The sequence below is a fragment of the Chiroxiphia lanceolata genome, chromosome Z (assembly GCF_009829145.1).
Source record: "Chiroxiphia lanceolata isolate bChiLan1 chromosome Z, bChiLan1.pri, whole genome shotgun sequence".
NCBI lineage: Eukaryota > Metazoa > Chordata > Aves > Passeriformes > Pipridae > Chiroxiphia > Chiroxiphia lanceolata.
In genome coordinates this window covers 24,118,290-24,135,106 of record NC_045671.1, presented here as the reverse complement: position 1 = coordinate 24,135,106, position 16,817 = coordinate 24,118,290, and the positions used below count along the sequence as shown (strand labels likewise).

The 16,817-nt window shown below is 45.7% G+C and overlaps 1 protein-coding gene across 1 annotated transcript; it reads right to left on the bottom strand.

Annotated features, from left to right (window-relative positions):
• Window positions 1-4,761: 4,761 nt before the first annotated feature.
• On the bottom strand, window positions 4,762-9,047 carry DMRT2 (doublesex and mab-3 related transcription factor 2). Its single transcript, XM_032676854.1, has 4 exons — window positions 8,806-9,047; window positions 7,853-8,230; window positions 7,656-7,758; window positions 4,762-6,076 (listed from the first exon to the last, which is right to left on the bottom strand). Exons 2-4 carry the CDS (start codon window positions 8,210-8,212, stop codon window positions 5,061-5,063), a joined length of 1,479 nt encoding a protein of 492 aa, XP_032532745.1. The 5' UTR covers window positions 8,213-8,230; window positions 8,806-9,047; the 3' UTR covers window positions 4,762-5,060.
• Window positions 9,048-16,817: the final 7,770 nt, after the last annotated feature.

Below are 16,817 nucleotides of genomic sequence, written 5' to 3'. Positions count from 1 at the left end.
AGAGAAAGAACCCAGTGATACAGTGAGAATCTCATACGTGATGGGCAACGACACCTGGTGCCAGCTTTCACATCAAGGTCAGCTAAATGGGATCTGTTGGATACAGGAATTGAAAGGCTTGGTTGTGCAAGAAAGCTGTCAAATCAAAATGATAAAATAACTCCCTATTCTACACCTAAAATAAAGAAATTGAGCCAGTGTCAAATTCTTTAATTCCAGAACAATAGCAACTGGGATGTGGTTAATGTTTTGGCTTCAGAGCCATTAACTCTACAAGGACTTCTTCCTTCACAGCTGGCCAAAAAGTGACTTGCTTTTATGACCCCAAGGAAATGAGGAGCTCAGACTACAAAACTTAGAGAAGCCTTTGTCATCACAGAAAGACAAGCTATCTTATTCTCAGGTCAGAATGCGAAGGCATTCACATGATTTCACAAGCTTTTCATTCAGTCATAGCTGAATGACTCGCATCTGGTCATCCAGCCATCTCGCCTTGACCTACCTCAAGCAAGGTAGGTCTCAATTTGCTGATGCAAAGGCATCAAAGACAAAGGACTTGTGAAGGCAGACTTTGTGAAATACATCGGTGTTTGTGCAGTCACCTCTGAGAAGCCAGCACCTCAAAGTTAGCAACCCACCCTACAGAGCAGGGACTCTCCCACCAACCCCACGGCCCCCATCTCAATTTTCATGTGCCACACAAGGAACAAGCACTGTCACTGCAGCATCTGTCAATATTCTATCTCTTCTCCAAGAGAATCCACCGCTGTCCAAGTACTACAGAAAGCTGTTTCTGACCTTTACCTCCCCTTGGGCAGCCTATCATCTATACCACAACACTGCAGCTAGGTGCTTCCCTTGCCAAGGAAGGGTACTGTCATCCACTTTAAGGAGACCACCTCTGAAATTGGGTGTCAAGCTCCAAAATTGGATATGTCTGGAGACTGCTGTCACACAGAAGTTGCCAGGACAGAAAGCTGTTGCTAGACTTTACTTCCCCTGGGCCAGGGGAGTAAACCAGCCACTGTCTGGAGCGCTATTAATTCTCATTTCCTCTATTTCTCTGCATTTATACACCTCTCTACACCTCTAAAAATTTTTGTATCAGCATGTATATGGATGGAGCACACTTAGAACAGGTGGTTGGTTGTCTCTGACTACGCCATCCTCCGGGCATGCTATTTTGCAGACCAAATGAATAGTTGTTCTTTGTACTACTTTCCACAACTCTTTTGTGCTCCCCAGCCAGCACAGGTTCTTGGCCTCCTGTCCAAATTCCAAAGCTGAGCTTCCCAAGAGGCGTGTTCCACCATCACATAAGAAAAATTGTGGTCAGAAGGGGATCAGAAGAGAAATGCAACCTGACACCCATAAGCACAGTGGAAATGTGTATCTTGTACTCAAACAAGTTGTGCTGCACAAGAGATACAAACATCCACACACCCAACAAATGCCACAGAAACTGTATTTAAGAAGCAGAGAGCATAGGGGAGCATAAGATATTTTAACAGCTGACTTATTGTCAGCAAGACACAGCCTTGCAGTAAGCGCTAGACATTTTCAGAGCAATGACTTCTTGCCTTCCACATGAGTTTTCACAGCTGCACCAAGAGATGCGGACAAGTGGCTACTTCTGCTGTAGAAAAGCCTATGGCTTAAAGGGGCAATAATGCTATACAACCACTGCAAAGATGCATGAGGAAAATCATACGCTGTCTGAGCATACGCTCTGTTGCTCAAGTTACTCAATCCTCCCCATGATTAATCGCCTTTATACATTTGGAAAAGGGGAAATGGAAAAGGGAAAGGAGAGGAAGGAACAGGAGGGAAGGGTAGAGTGGAAGGGACGGGAAGGGAGAGGGGAAGGGAAAGGGAAAGGCAAGGGAAGGGGAAGGGAAAAAAATCTGGATGGAACAATTTTTCAAGATGAGTGAGAAGTAAGGCCCGGGTATACGAAATTAAAGGAAACTAACTACAGGGTGAAATAGCTAATGGAACTGAAGCAAGACATGAGCACGTGACAGTAAGAAAGGGTGGCCAGATGCTGAGTCCAGTGAAACTTATTTGTTAGGCAAAGCAAACAATTTGTCCAAGTCTCATCTCAAGGGTCAAATTTTTTTCAAATAGTAATAGAAATGTCACTCCTGATGACTGGGATTTGAATAAGCAATCGGAGCATACATATATCAGATATAAAAGTGTGTTGTCCTGGTTTTGGCTGGGAGAGAGTGAATTTTCTTCTTAGTAGTTCATACAGTCTGTTTTGATTTTAGTATAAGAGTAATGTTGATAACACACTGACATTTTATGTTTTGTTTAATAGTGCTTACCCTAAAGTACTTTTCAGTGTCTCATGCTCTGCCAGCAAGCAGGTGCATCAGAATCCAGGAGGAAGCATGGCCTGGACAACTGACCTAAACACCATTCCACACAACAGAATGTCATGCCCCATAACTGATTGCTGCTGCAGCATGGGCTGGGCATCGGTCAGTGGGTGGTGAAAAAATTTATTGTGCATCACTTGTTCCTGTTGGGTTTTATTCCTCTGTCTTTCTCCTTTTCATTACTATTGTAATAGTTGTTGTTACTGTTATTATATTTTATTTTGTTGCAACTATTAAACTGTTCTTATTTCAATGCACGAGTCTTACTTTTTTTTCTGATTCTCCTCTCCACCCTGGGGAGGGTGGGGGAATGAGTGAGTGGCTGCCTGGTACTTAGTTGCCAACTGGGGTTAAACCACAACATGTGTGTATATATAAATATTTATATTAATTTATATAAATATATATAAATGCTTGGTATATGTTCAGAGTTTGATTTTTTCAGTTAAATTTTTTCTTAAAAAGTTCGAGAGGTACCAGTCTATCAGAGGGTTTTGGTTTTCTGGTCTTTTTTTTTTTTAGGAGATGAATACAGAAAAGTAACTCCCTGGAAAAATATTTCAGATGTAAAATTGAACAATGTTAGATGCACACACTGTCAGGCAAAAAAAATATTTATGCAGGATTAATTCCAGTGTCCAATATTGGTTCAGTACACAGATTGATGAACTTCCTTTCATCTGTGATCCTAGTTTATGCCAGCTGCTTGAAAAACAAAACAAATCATATTTTAAAAACAAAGGAAACTCTGCTTAAATTAAATCCCCTTGTTAGGATTTAATGTTCAACTAAGCCGAAGAAGGAAGCAGTGGTGAAAGCAAACAAACATGAATTATGAAGAATTTCTCTCTGTTTATTCCGAGTAAAAGCTGCTTAGCTTGGTCTGACAGCTAAACTGAGTAACGAGCAGATAGAGCTCTCAAGCAAGTTAAAACTCCCTCTAATGGCAACTGGATAAAAGACAGTTTGAAAAAAAAGAAAAGCATCTCACCGCATTTGAAACCTATTTTTCACTAAGAAAAATCTGGTTAGTATGAATGCTTTTGAAAAGTGAAACTGTTGCCGGTGCCCAAGATTCTTTTAAATTACAATTTTTTACAGTCCTGATATAACATTTTTACGTGCTTTGTAAGATGTGTTATGTAAAAAATTACATGTTACATAAAATGTTTTTTCTCCAACCTGTCTGTTGGTTTAACAGAGTGTCTTAGAAAAGTACTGAGGACGAACGACTCCGCCCATTCGTGAAAAGGGTCCTGCTATTCTGCACCACCACTCCCAACAGAAACACTAAACACTCAGAGATAGTTACAGAATCAGGAATTCACAGGTAAAATAAATATTTAATCCATGCAGGGAAGGTAATAAAATTAGAAAATATTACATTCTGCTTAAAAATACGAAACAGAAATTGTCCTTAGAAAACCATAAAAATTAAGAACAAACCACAGCTGCTTTCAGTTGGATGAGCACTGTCTGCAGGATTAAAATATTAAGGAAGGAAGGTAACCATAGGATTACAGGTTAGCACTCGCTGTGTTAGTATTAAAGGGGAAAACTTACAAAGTCATTAATTTAGAAAGCTTCAAGCTCTGTCATATTGAGACCTGGCTTTTTCCTATAACCCTGAAGCTATACCCTATTTCAGGTTCTCGGATAAATTCTAGAGGTTACTCTCCTTTATTTCTGCCATGCCTGCACAAGGACATAGAATTATAAAACTGAGAGATCATCACTTGATTTCTCATTAGCAGTGATGATTCTGTGCAACCTTTTTATAGCCTAAAGGTCATTTCAATTACCAAAAGCAAGAATCTCAGGCTCTTGCCGGTCAAGAGTGAAATGTTTTCAGAAGGGAAGTATTTGAGACGGTAGAAACCCAGAGTAAAGTGAGTTGAACATAAAAAAAAATAAATTTAACAACTAATTTTAAAAAGCAGACTTTTCAGTCAAAAATCAAACTTCAAAAAATGCTGACTTTTTATCCAAAAGCTCACTAGAGCCATTCCCCTCAAAACCAATGTAGTAACTCTGCTGCTTTAGAAGCAGAAGTTTTTACAGAGAGGTGTGGAATAGACTACTCTTTTACACTAGCACGCACTCCCCTTTCAAAATAAGAACAGCATATGAAATCTGATCCAAACGCCACTTAAATAAATAAAAAGTCTTCGGAATTCACACTAGCTTACATGCACAGTTGTTACCTCTTCTCATAGTTGTTGGGTGTGCAGAGCAAAAATGACCACTTACCACAGCAATGCAAGTAAGTACTAACCACAGTAAGTACATTTATAATGGCAGATAAAATAAAAAGCATATTCTGAAAGTAGGACATACTTCCCCGTGAGACGCTAGAGACAAGACAGAGATCAGTCTATGCTTATAAGTAAACTCATTTTATTGAATGGTTTGCAGTGCTGCTTAAAATAACAACACTTACTAATCTATACATGTGGTTTTAATTTTTAAAAATTAATTTTTTTTTCAGAAAACATGCATATTTATGTATATAATTTTGAGATAAAAGAAAGAATTACCATTTACAGCAGAAATTCATCTTTAAAAATCTTTTAAGAGATAAGGCAGACAGTGGCAATTCGGCAGAAGGCAAAACTTACTCTCTACTCTGAAGGTATAGTTTATTCATTGAGAGACATTAGTACCTGCACAAGAAGGTCATTTAAGGATGGATTCAACTGAAAATGACAGTGGTTCAGTTGTTGAAAGTTTTGTTGTGGCCCCAAAGAAGTCTTTTGCACATTTGTCTACCGTAAACTTGTATTTTTGGTTCTCTTTAACAGCACACTCTCTGTATTTCTTAGAAGCATCTTCAAAAGTCTCTTTCACAAATGATGTTCTTAACTCTGCTCCTGATCTGTCAGAAAATGTCTGCTGGAACAGTGACTGAAATGGGCTGTATTTGAGCGGGGGAGGAGGTTTGGTACTGCTTTTGCTTATCTTGCTTAACACCTGCTCCTGAGGAGACAGAGAATCGTTATCAGAAATCTGTGAGAAAGTCCTTTTTGGAGGAGAGAAAGCTGACCTCTCCCGAGCTTCCTGAGGAAGGCAAAGTATTTCATTACGTGACTGCTGAATGTCTTGTGTGTGAGTCAGAACAAGTGAATTTTCCAGTTTCGGAGGCATGATGTCATGCTCAGTGTTTGGACAGTCTTGACTTTGTGAGACTTTGGCATCCCAACCTGCCCCAGGTTTGAGAGCTTGGACAGTACTAGCATTTAACAGGCATTGCTGGTAGAGAAAAGCATCGCTAATGGGGCCACATTTTGGCCACACTAAGAACCTAGAAGGCAGGGGATACTGCCTGTAGGAAGTAGCTACACTGACATTTGAAGAAATTAGTTCCATGTTGCTGGATCCTGAATACTGCATTGTTAGATCAAGGCATGTTGGTAAAAAATTGCAAAACTCCTTGTTTGGACCATCAACTTGAATAGTGTTGAAGGCTGTTTTATATGAGTTGTATTCAGCTCCACGGACTATGCGGTTAGGGAGAAAAAGGGCAGCTGCTTGTGTAGCTTCCATCATCTCTCTCTCTTTATACTCTCTCTCTAGCATAATGTTCTCCAACTCTTTATCAGCAAAAGCCCGTCTCTTTCTCATCCTGTCACTGACAGGGGGTGGCAAGGGTGAATTCCCTCTCAGGTAAGGGTCTGTTGGAATAGGACGGTAACCTAAAACAACAAAGCAGCATTAGGAATCAAGCCACATAAGAAAAACATGAAAGCTATGTTTGTACAAGAGCTCCATTTGGAACCAGTCCCACTAGGTGCTGAGCACTCGCTGCAGACCCTGGACACCATCAGCTCCCACAGAAGTCACCGTGACACAGAGGCTTAGCAATCTACCAACAGGCACGTTCAGTACAAGTTCCTCAACGCAGATAAGCAAGCCTGCTCCTCTGACACATGCAGTATCCTTCAAAGCTTACTGATTAGTAACTTTTTAAAAAGTGTTTCCAAAATAACAGATTAGGGGCAGCGGAAAAAAAGAAAAAGGCAAAGCCCTGCTGTGTTATGACTGGCATTCCATCTCATAGCTTAAGGAGATAGCCATTCACTTTTAACACATACAGAAAGCATTCAAATATTTTAGTTCTTCAGAACTAAAAGAAAACTAAGATAAAATATAGAAATCCAGTTTCCAGTGTATTCAATTATCAAGCTACTTGGACTCATTTAATATAGCAGATAGAGTCCAATCCTGTGTGCTCTACCCAGACAAGTAATCTCATTGAATTGATGGAACTACTTACATGAGTAAGGAGAACAGGGTTTTACCTGTTTTCACTCCTATTCCTCTTACACAGTTTTCCCAAGGAAGATATCTGTACCTACAGCTGACATCTTTTCTATTTTCTAAAGATGAATGACTACGTACAGATATTGCTACAGATGGTAGAAAATTCCAAGGAAAACTAGGAGAAAAGAAAAAGATAGTCAAAACAGATCAGAGGAAAGAATACAGAAGAGTTTTCAAAAGAGTGAACTACAGACAAAAGTTAGAGGTTTCTAAGAAGACAAAATTTTAATTGAGCTTGCACAGGTAAAGAAAAGAGTTTTCTATTTTGGAAAAAAAATAGATTTGAGAAGTGCTTTACAGGCCTACGGTTTGGAAAGTAATTAAAGCAGACATAGAAACAAATTTGTGCACAATCCCAAAAGGAAGTGGGGAACAAAAAATATACCATCTCAATAAAATTCTCATCTTTCAAATATCATTCTTCCACAGTTAACACTTTGGACAGGGAAAAAAAATTGAGCACCCTATTATGCATATCTTACTATTGATAATGTTGCAAACGGTGTTGCTGTGTTAGGCGTTCAGATCAAAAGAAAAAAAAAATCATCGATTTACTCATTTGCTCATAAAAACACTCGTGAATAAATGACCCTGTGAAGAAATTACCGTGCACTGCAGAACGCTGCTGGGTAGTCATGTAAAAAGAATGTCAGCTTGTAACAGTAACTCTCAAATTTCAAACTACCGTTACTAGCATTTCAGGCATCATTTTGGGCGGAGGGGGCAAAGAACTGAAATTCTGCCACACTGATTCCGGTCTCGCAGGGCAGGATCCTCCGCCGCCCGGCACTGGTAGCGGGACGCGCTTTAACGCCTGTTTAGGGAATGACGCCGCATTTCACGCGCGTCCCGCAGCAGACGCGCCTCGGACTAGAGGTGCGGGTCTTACAGGGGCAGAGCGGGTGCCGGAGGGCTGAGGGCAGCCCGTGGAGGGATGGGGGAAGTGCTTACCTTCCAGGATGCTCTTGGCCAAGAGGCTGGGCGTTCTGACGTGCCTCTGGTAGACAGCTTTGCGCTCCAGGCTCGCCTGCTTCCCCGTCAGCCCCTTCTTGTCCTAGGAGAGCGATCAGGCGGCGCCGTCAGAGCGGGGCCGCTCGTCCTGTCTCGTCCCGTCCAGTCCCGTCCCATCCCGTCCCGTGCCCCCTCACCTCGGTGGCCTGCTGCCGTCGGAGCGCCACCTGGGCGGCCATGACGCGCTGCCGCTCCACCACCAGCAGGCAGTTGGCGCACTGGCAGTCGCGCCACCGGCAGAACCGTTTGTGTCCCTTCAGGCACGACACCACGCCGTGGTTGCGGCACCGGGCGCATTTGGGCGTGCGGCTCAGCTTCCGAGGCTCGCCCCGCCGCGGAGCCGCCGCAGCCTCCTCGCCTTCCTCCTCTTCCTCTTCCTCCTCCAGGCCGGTGCTGCTGCGCGGCGCGCCCGGTGGCTCGCCCGGTGGCTCGCCCGGCTCCCCCTCCAGGCTCTCCACGTCGATCTCCCAGTCGGCGGCGGCGCGTCCTTCAGCCATGGCTCTTCAGCGGCACAGCTGCAAGAGAGGGGTCAGGCTTCCCGCCCCCGCGGTCGAACGGCAGCCAGGGCACACTCGGCTTCCGAGGTGCCCGCTGGCAGCCCCGCCGAGATGCGCCCCCGTCGCGAAGTCACAGCAAAGCCTGCTTGGAATATCATCTTCCCCCTTACTGCCTGCTTGAGTCTCTTGCCCGTGTCCCACAGAAGACTCAGTTTAGTCACGACGGACGCCTTCCCCCGCGCCCGCCCCAACTCGCCGGGGAACTACACTCGCCCGCCGCAGGCAGGAGCTCGTCTCCAGTGGCGGAGGATGCGGGAGGCACCGCCCCAGGGCGATGCCCAGCGCCACAGGGCTGAGAGTATGTCAGGTCTTGACAAGGGCCTGCTTAAGACAGGACACTGACAACCCTCCTGCCAGCTGCGTTCAGACTTGGGAGACAGGTAGAGGACAGGTGGGCTTGACACCACGCCGCTGTCCGCTCCAGTACACAGGGGCAGTGTGGGCTCCTGGAGCTCTCTGTGGAAGCTGCGCCCTCGGACCCCCACCTTCTCCCACACGACCTCCCCGTCCCTCCTCCTGCCCACTGCACTTACCGAAGGCAGCTGGTGCAGGCAGCACGCAACCCCCCCGCTTCCGCAGTTCGCTAGGTGCCGCTGGCTAAGACCGCCCGGAGGCACGGGACTCCCGATCCGCGCACCTGGGGACTGCCAGGCTCCCCGACAGCCGTCAGGTGCGGCGGGTCCGTGCCGTGCGCGGCTGTGGGTGCGCGCCCTCCGCTCCAGGGCCCGGGACGGCACTGGTCCCGACGCGGCCCCCGCCCGCCCCGAGGAGCAGCACCCGCCGCCGCCGCCCCGCCGCGTTATCAGCGCCCGCCGCCGCCGCCCGCGCCGCCCATTGGCCGCCCGCCTCGCGGCCGCCGTTCCCATTGGCCTGCGCCGCCGAGACCCCGCCCCCTCGCGCGCGTGCCGGCCGCCCGCTCGTGGGTGCGGGCGCGCGGAGGGCGCGGGGGCGGCCGCGCCGGGCGGGAAACGCGGGTGGGCGGTGGGCTTTCGTTTTGGGGAGAAAAAGGAGTGGGAAGGGCAAGGAAGGGACAAAAGACTGTAAAGCGTTCGATAGTGAGAGCTAAGAAACCCGCGCCACGGGCGAGCAGTGCCCCCCTAACCGGGGAGCGGGTTTGAAAGCCTGAGGGAGCCACCGCGTTTTTCGTTTGCGGTCGTTCGCGTTGCTTGCCCCGCGGGTGGAAGGTACTCGTGGCAACGGCTTTTTTTCAGAGTGTGAAAATGCAATGAAATCCTTCTCTTTTGGGCATTAAGGCGAGGAAAAATTTTCGTTTATTTTTTAGCATCCCCTCTCCTCGGTGGCGTTTTCCATCGACCACTAAGTTTCACCCCGCCGCTTCCTGAGAGACGCTGCTCTTCGGAAACTGAGTAATATCCCTTGTCTCCCCAGTCGGGGAGCGATCGAAATTGTGACCCACAAAGTCTCAGTCGTGCCACCGTGCTGGAGCTCCGTGCTTCCGTAGCCCAAAGGGGCAGAAGTGGACAAAATACACCTCGGCCGCGTTCAGCGCCGGGCAGGGGAAAGCTGGTGAATTTAAATGGAGTATGCCCAGAAAATCAAAAAAATACAGGCATGCGGGAGAGTATCCGTTTCCCACCAGTGCATGCTGATCGAAAACTAACGATATGCAGAACATACGGCCAAAACTAAATTCTGAAAAGGGAAAATATTTCGTTATTTCCCTGAGAGTCGCGTGTGTATAATAAATACTGATAATATTCATGTATATAATAAACACGGGCATCCACTCACGGTAAGCACATGGACCAGCTGCCGGCCACCGGTTCGGCATGGAAAATCCCTGCTCTTGCAGCCCTTCGGGACAGAGGCCAGCGGGCGAGTGGCGCAGGCGGCGCCGTGAGGGTTCGCCGCCCGCTCGCGGCCCGAAGCTCACAGCTCCACCACAGCCCGGACACGGCACCAGCCCTTCCTTTAGCCCCGCGGGCAACGGGCACCTGCGAGGAGGGAAGGAGAGTTTGTCCCCAAGGACAGTTTTTCCTTCTCGGGACCGCACCGTCGGGAGAGCGGGGAGAAAGAAAAGCATCCTCCGACGGCAGGTATTATTCATCCCAAAAGAGAGCCTGGCTACTGTTTGACTTATAAGCATGACTAAAAGGCAAATACCCAAGGAATTCCACTTTCTCCCTTGGGGTCCCTCTTAAAAGGTACAAGCATGACAAAGGACCTGCTAGGTTAGGAAACAGAAGTCTCCTTTGTCTGTAAACCGACACCAAATTACAAAGTACAATTCTGCCGGCCGCTGGAGTAAATTACAAAACAGTTCGCCTCCTGTTTACTTTATCCACAGGGAGCTGTGAAACTCAGCCATGATTTTAAAGCGTGTTTGTATAACTTTCTTCTGCTCCTGTTGTTTGCGCTCGGCTTCTCAGCGCATTTGCGCTCCCCTCTCGCCACTCCCTGATCTCCCGCCGGGAAGGAGAGGTGTTTCTGCCGTCGTCCGGCGGCACGCACCCGCGGAATGAGAAGCAGGAGAGCTGCTCCCACTCTTGGGCCTCAAGGACCTCTGCTCCCACTCAGTCCTCCGCTTTTGTCCGCGGTGTCAGCCGTGCCCACTGTGAGCCGACATGGGCAGAGGCGCCGCCGTGCTGGGAAAGGCGCTGATTTTCTTGCGAGGGGAGGCACTGAAGCCTGCGATGTGCTGCTGTGCATCCACCTGCCCCGCAAAGCGCTCCCCGCTCAGAGCCCCGCCGCCGCGTCAGCCCCGGTGCCTGCGGGGCTCGGGGCCGAGACCCGAGGCCAGGGCTGCTGGTATGCTCCGGGACTCCTTCAGAGCCTCCACCGCGCACCTTCGCCTGTGCCTCCCCCCCGGCCCGTGTGTTGCCGTGGGGGTCCCCCCGGGAGCCGCACTGCCCGAGGCGAGATGGAGGAGGTGTGATGCTGCCACTGGCAGCCTCGCTGCCCAAGGCGGGGTGGAGGTGTGGAAAAACCGATGGGGGCCGGGGATGGGTCCTCAGGCCGGGCAGGCAGCGGCGGGGGCTGTGCCACTTGTAGCAGCACCCTGTCCCTCGGGGTGGAGGAGCAGCCCTGGGACACTACAAAGGCTGCACTCTCGCCTTCCCCAGGCGCTGGGCCCTGCTTTGCATCATGGCTCTGCCGTCCGGGCAGGTGCAGCTGCAAGTGCCACAATCCCGCCTCCCTAGCCCTCCCTTCCTCACGGGAAATTTATTAGCGAGGTTAGGGCAGGCTAACCAAACGGCAACCCCGGCTGCAATTTCCTCGGAGGAATGCTTTGATCCTGCCCTCTCCTTGCGCCGTCGAGGGCAGATTGCAGTGACAAACGCGGGAGATCGCCGCCAATTGTTGGGTCAGAGATGTTACCGTTTAATCTGAAACAAATTGCTCCTGCCTGCGCCCCTACCGCCGCCCCCTCTTTCCCCGCCCCTGCGGTCCCGGTGCCCGGCCAGGGATCCCACCGGCGGGGCCGGGGCCCCATAGCGGAGGGATCCAGCCCAGCATCGGGCCGGGACAGAAGGGGTTCTCCTCTGCAAAACATAAAGCTACTGTATATTTGCTCCAGCGAAGACGTTGAGATTTTCGTGGAGGAAAAGGGCATTTAAAAAAAAAAAAAAAAATCACCTTTTCCGGTATTACCCAATCAGCACAAACCATGATTTCTTTTGCAGTTTAGTTCCATAAAAATGTGGATTTTTTTCTTCTACATTCACCTCCCTCTGTCTCTTGTAAAGCAAAACTGAATACGATTTTTATCCGTGGCATGGGCCTTTCTGAACTGATAGTACCATAGAATGTTTTAAACAAGCAAGTCTGGGTTGTTGGGGATGGGAAAGGAGTATATTCTGTTTTAAACAAGCATTTAATTTTTTACTTTTTAAATACATTGCTGCCTAACATATTTGTAGGTACGGAGTCAGAGATTTTTCTATTTCTATATTCTATGTGTCAGTCATATAAATATAATAAATACATATTATAAGGATGTAAGAAATGTTGAGGTAATATGTTCACTACAGTGTAACATAGAAGAAAATTTTATTGAATGTGGCAGTGATACCACTGCCTTTTTAAGAATGTTTGCTTTGTCAAGGAGGGCAAGGGTTAGCCTCTTTATAGAAAGACTTGCTTATTTATCAGGATAATCTTCAGTCATACAAAACTGGACTGATATCAAAGCGGTAATGGTGAAGAGGAGAGACTTGTCACTTCAGACACAGTGAAAGTCCGACAGGAAGTCCAGAGTCATCAAAAAAATGTTTCCCATGGACGTAGACAATTTTGGATTGAGCACAGGGGTCAGCAGATTTTCCCATTTACAACCCTTTTCACCCTGGCAGCTGAAGGGATGAACTCCCATGGAGGAGGGAGGAATGGACTCTAAAGGAAGGACAGCTTTGCCTTCTGCAGCTGAAGGCTCTGCCTGCTCATCGAGGATGTAGCAGGGGGGCACAATCTGGCCCACACCTCTGCAAACAGGACCACAGGAGCCTGGAAGCAAAAAGAAACACATCTCAGTGAACTAGAACTGCCTCTCCGGCGGCCTCCTGGTTTATGGCTGGGGAGCATGGGGGCAGACCTAGAGAGACTCCAAGTCAAAACCAGTCCAAACCCATCTCCATCCAATCCTGTGCTGGAATTTTAAGTTAAAAAAAAAAAAAAAAGCCATGGGGAGTGCTTGTGTGCCATCCGCAGCAGCTTTGCTGTGGCTCATAAACAAGGCTGACCTTTGGTTTGCCAGCATTTAATAAACCAGTAGACATTTGGCAGGTCTCTTGCTAAAATGTACTAGAAAATTGGATCAGCTCTCAGCATGAATATCAAGAATCCACTACTCAAGCAGTGAACAGAGCAAATTGTCGAGTCAGCAACTAATGTACTTCACTGTAATCTTCCCAAATGTCTTAAGTAGTTTGGCAAATCTCTTGTTGCAATAAATTCTAATAAAGTTTTGGGCTTTATTTTTTTTAACATATGGTCTTAAAAAGTAACTTAGCCAAGAACATTTTTAGAGTCAATGCAGAATTTACTGGAGATGTTTTCTCGAAACTTGTTTGCACTCTGGCAGTTTTATTCAAATGTCAACCAGACGCAGAAAGTATGGGGTTTTGGGTTTTATTTTACAGTCCTGGAAAGTAAAGGTCAACTCTCTGCAATGTAAATTGTCTCTTCGATTGCCATATTTTAGCAGAACAGCAAGAGTCTCACTAATAAACTGGTTTGCAGTGTTTTGTTTTGTTTTTTTCTTCCCTCAGGATGCATTATAATTGTATGCAAAATATTTAAAATGCCAATAAGACACCTGCTAAATCAAATAATTTGGGTAGGCTATACTATGCTTAGCGGTATAGATTCAATCCCATAATTGTAACTAGTCAGATTGTACCATTGCAGTAGCCTTACCACAATTAACAGGATGATTTTTCAGCATGAAAAATAACGTCACAATCTGGCAATATATCAGTTAAAATAAGCTGGATAGACTCAGGCTGTATTGATACATGTGGCCACACTAAAGGCTGCTTGTTATGCTCCTGCTAGCAGGAAAGTTTGTAAAACCATTTATAGACTGTGATATTACACCAAGCAAATACAAGTATCAGACTCTGGCTCACTATGGAGTGTACAGATGTCCGAGGTGGTAGAGGGGAAAGAGGTGACTGGGGTCTACTCAGCACTCACAGCATGTTGGAGTGAATGCGAGATAGTTTGCCTCTCCAAAAATTATGTAGAAAACACAGTGGGCTACACTTTGACATTTCCACGGAAGCGCTCTGAAGGATTTTACCATTTACCTATGTGAGAACTAATCCTGAAAATCAGACAAGCTTGTGCCATAACTTCATAGACCAGGTGATCCATCTACATGGCACATGAGTGTGTGCAGGTACTGAGAACTCTCCTCACTTGATTCTTGGACATCAGTTAAGGAAACATAAAGGGATGTACTCCCAATACAGCAGATATGATGGTGATGTATCTCAAATTCCTATCATAATTAAAAGGAAGCATTTATGGGTGCAGAGTCCCCTTCCACAAGATTTTAGGTGATGTTTGAGGTGGAAGAGATTTCTGCCATTATACAAGTAAAATCCAAGCCTTTTTATTATTATTATTTATTATTTTTATCTTAATTTTTCACTAGTATTTCTGTACATCTTCTGTTTAGTTTTTTTGAGGCTAGATTTAGAGATAGCGCTGGGAGAATCTGGGAAAACCAGAATGCACACAGAGGACAGTGATAGAAATGTGTATCTTTAGGACTCTGGAAGTAGAACCCTTCATTGGAGATATTTTAAGTACCCCAAACAGCCTGGAAAATTTTTCCAGTACACCACACTTGGACAGCATGACATCCCTAAAAAGTATCTTGAAGAAGGGATGAATTAATTCTTTCCAACCTTTGTCTGTTTGTCTGAACTGCCATCACTGGGAACTCTGAGTCCTCTCAGAGTCAATACAAATGAAGGGCTGACACCAGGGTCACCTTCTGAAGGGATGATTGCCATCACAGGAGGAGAAGATGGTGCCCTAGCTGGATGCAGCATCTATGTGCTAAGGGACATTTAGGACCATCTCATTTGCTGCTTCTCTTGCCCTGCCTTTGGTGCCCTCTTGTTTGTAGCGCTATGTGGTTTTGCAAACACTCTCACTAGGCATAGGTGCCTCTTCCTGATCTTGGGAATTTGTCCTGTAGCAGAAGGGAGCCGAAATGAAGTGTCTTTTTTTTGTTCTGACTTATCTGTGAAGGGGAACAGAGGAGCTGCTTCAAAATCTTTCATCTTAGAAGTGCACCTGCTCATTGACAGGCTTGAATTTAATTTTTGGAATAGATATCCTGGCCATGCCTGTAGACAGAGCCCACTCTGACCAGGCATTTAGCACTGTGGCTCAACACATCCCCACATGTCAGATTTGTCTGTTTTCTGAAATCATCAAAGAGAAGGTAAACAGTACATGAAGTGATCCCTACAGTAGACAGACCATTGCTAATGTGGAATATATTGTAAATATATATTTAATAAATGCTGATGCTGTGTTTATTATTATAAACACAAATCTAGGTGAAAATCTAAGGCATCAAATCTTCCTTAGAGGTGCGGCCACTGAGTATTCTGGAATCAAACTTTTCCCATCATTCTATACAGACACCCCATTGAAAGCCTTGCGATTAAATGGGTATAAGTCTGAGTTTAACATATTACAGATGTGTATATATATATATATATATATATATAAAAAGAACATTGGATACATTGTACTCTAAAATGCTTTTTTACTTATGGTATTTTTTCAGCTCTTATGATTACTTGCAATAATAAAAAATACTATCCCACAAACTGCACTAAGATCATATGACATAGCAAGGACACTGTCATCTACTTCATGATTTAATATCTGTGACACTTAGGTAATTTGCGGTCTTTGGACATCCAAGATGGTATCAACTGTGCGAAGTGTCAAACCATTCAGTGCATAAAATTAACCAACTCTAGGAGTAAAGGGCTTTAACCAGCTTTGCTGAAGTCAACAGAAAACCTTCTGTGCTGACTGCAGGGGAGTTTGGTTAAGGTCCATGTTTAGTTCACTTTGACTTAAAAGAGAAGGCAATGTGCTTTTCAGAGATTCTGCCTGCACTGAACGACCAGTTCACTGGCAGTATGATCCACAAAACACTGAGCTTCAAGAGTTTCTTGCTGGATATTCTTTGATTATTCAGCTAAAAAGAGAGGTGAGAGGAGCTGCTGTGCTACAGGACTGGGGCAGCACTGCCTTGCTGACTTTGCTCTGCACAACTCATCTCCTCTCTGACTCCCACTCAAAGGGTTTTATCTTTAGGGCACACTTTCTTGGTCTGCAGGGGATGTTTTCCATCCTGTGCTGAACTGCACAACAGAAGCATTTAACATCTCAGCCAGAATGTCCATCCAGCTGATACTGTTTGGTTTAACCACATACTAGAGATTTGGGTCATACACAATTTGGAGGAGATATATATAGCTATAAATCACTAGATCCGTTTTCTAAATAGCAGTGAGAAAATTCTTTCAAATACATTTATGATAGCAAGACAGACAAAAAGAGCTGGTTCAGGAAAAAAATTACTCATCTAAAATTTTTACCAAGAAGTAAGAACACAAAGGAATGTGCCCAAGGACCAAGTTGTTTGTAGTGGTGGACTTATATCACTCCAAAAACGTACCAGAATTTCCTGCCATAATGATTAAACTAGTACTGTCTATAGTCAGCCCACTAAATATTGTGCAACAGCAGGAGATGCACCCCAGCTTCAAGTGCTGATAAGTGAATTCTATGGAGTTCAGACAGAGGCACCATAAAATTCTAACCATGAAATTGTGGAAGTAAATGGCAGCTTGCCCCCAACTTCCACAAAACTAGACTGTGTCTCGTTAGGGATCACTGGAACATGAACATGATAATCTCTTGCTGTCCAGATTCCTTCCAGCTTTCCTTTGGCTATACATCACACATCTCTTAAAATCAGTGAAATTGTCATACATTAAAAGCAACATATTGCAAGGATTGTCAGTGTGTTTCAATAAAAGGAAAA

Excerpts from the sequence above, each read along its gene's own strand:
- DMRT2 (XM_032676854.1), bottom strand. The coding sequence starts at position 8,212 with ATGGCTGAAGGACGCGCCGCCGCCGACTGGGAGATCGACGTGGAGAGC. Across the intron at positions 7,759-7,852 it reads GACGGCAGCAGGCCACCGAG|GACAAGAAGGGGCTGACGGG; the intron begins GTGAGGGGGCAC and ends TCGCTCTCCTAG. Across the intron at positions 6,077-7,655 it reads GGCCAAGAGCATCCTGGAAG|GTTACCGTCCTATTCCAACA; the intron begins GTAAGCACTTCC and ends TTGTTGTTTTAG.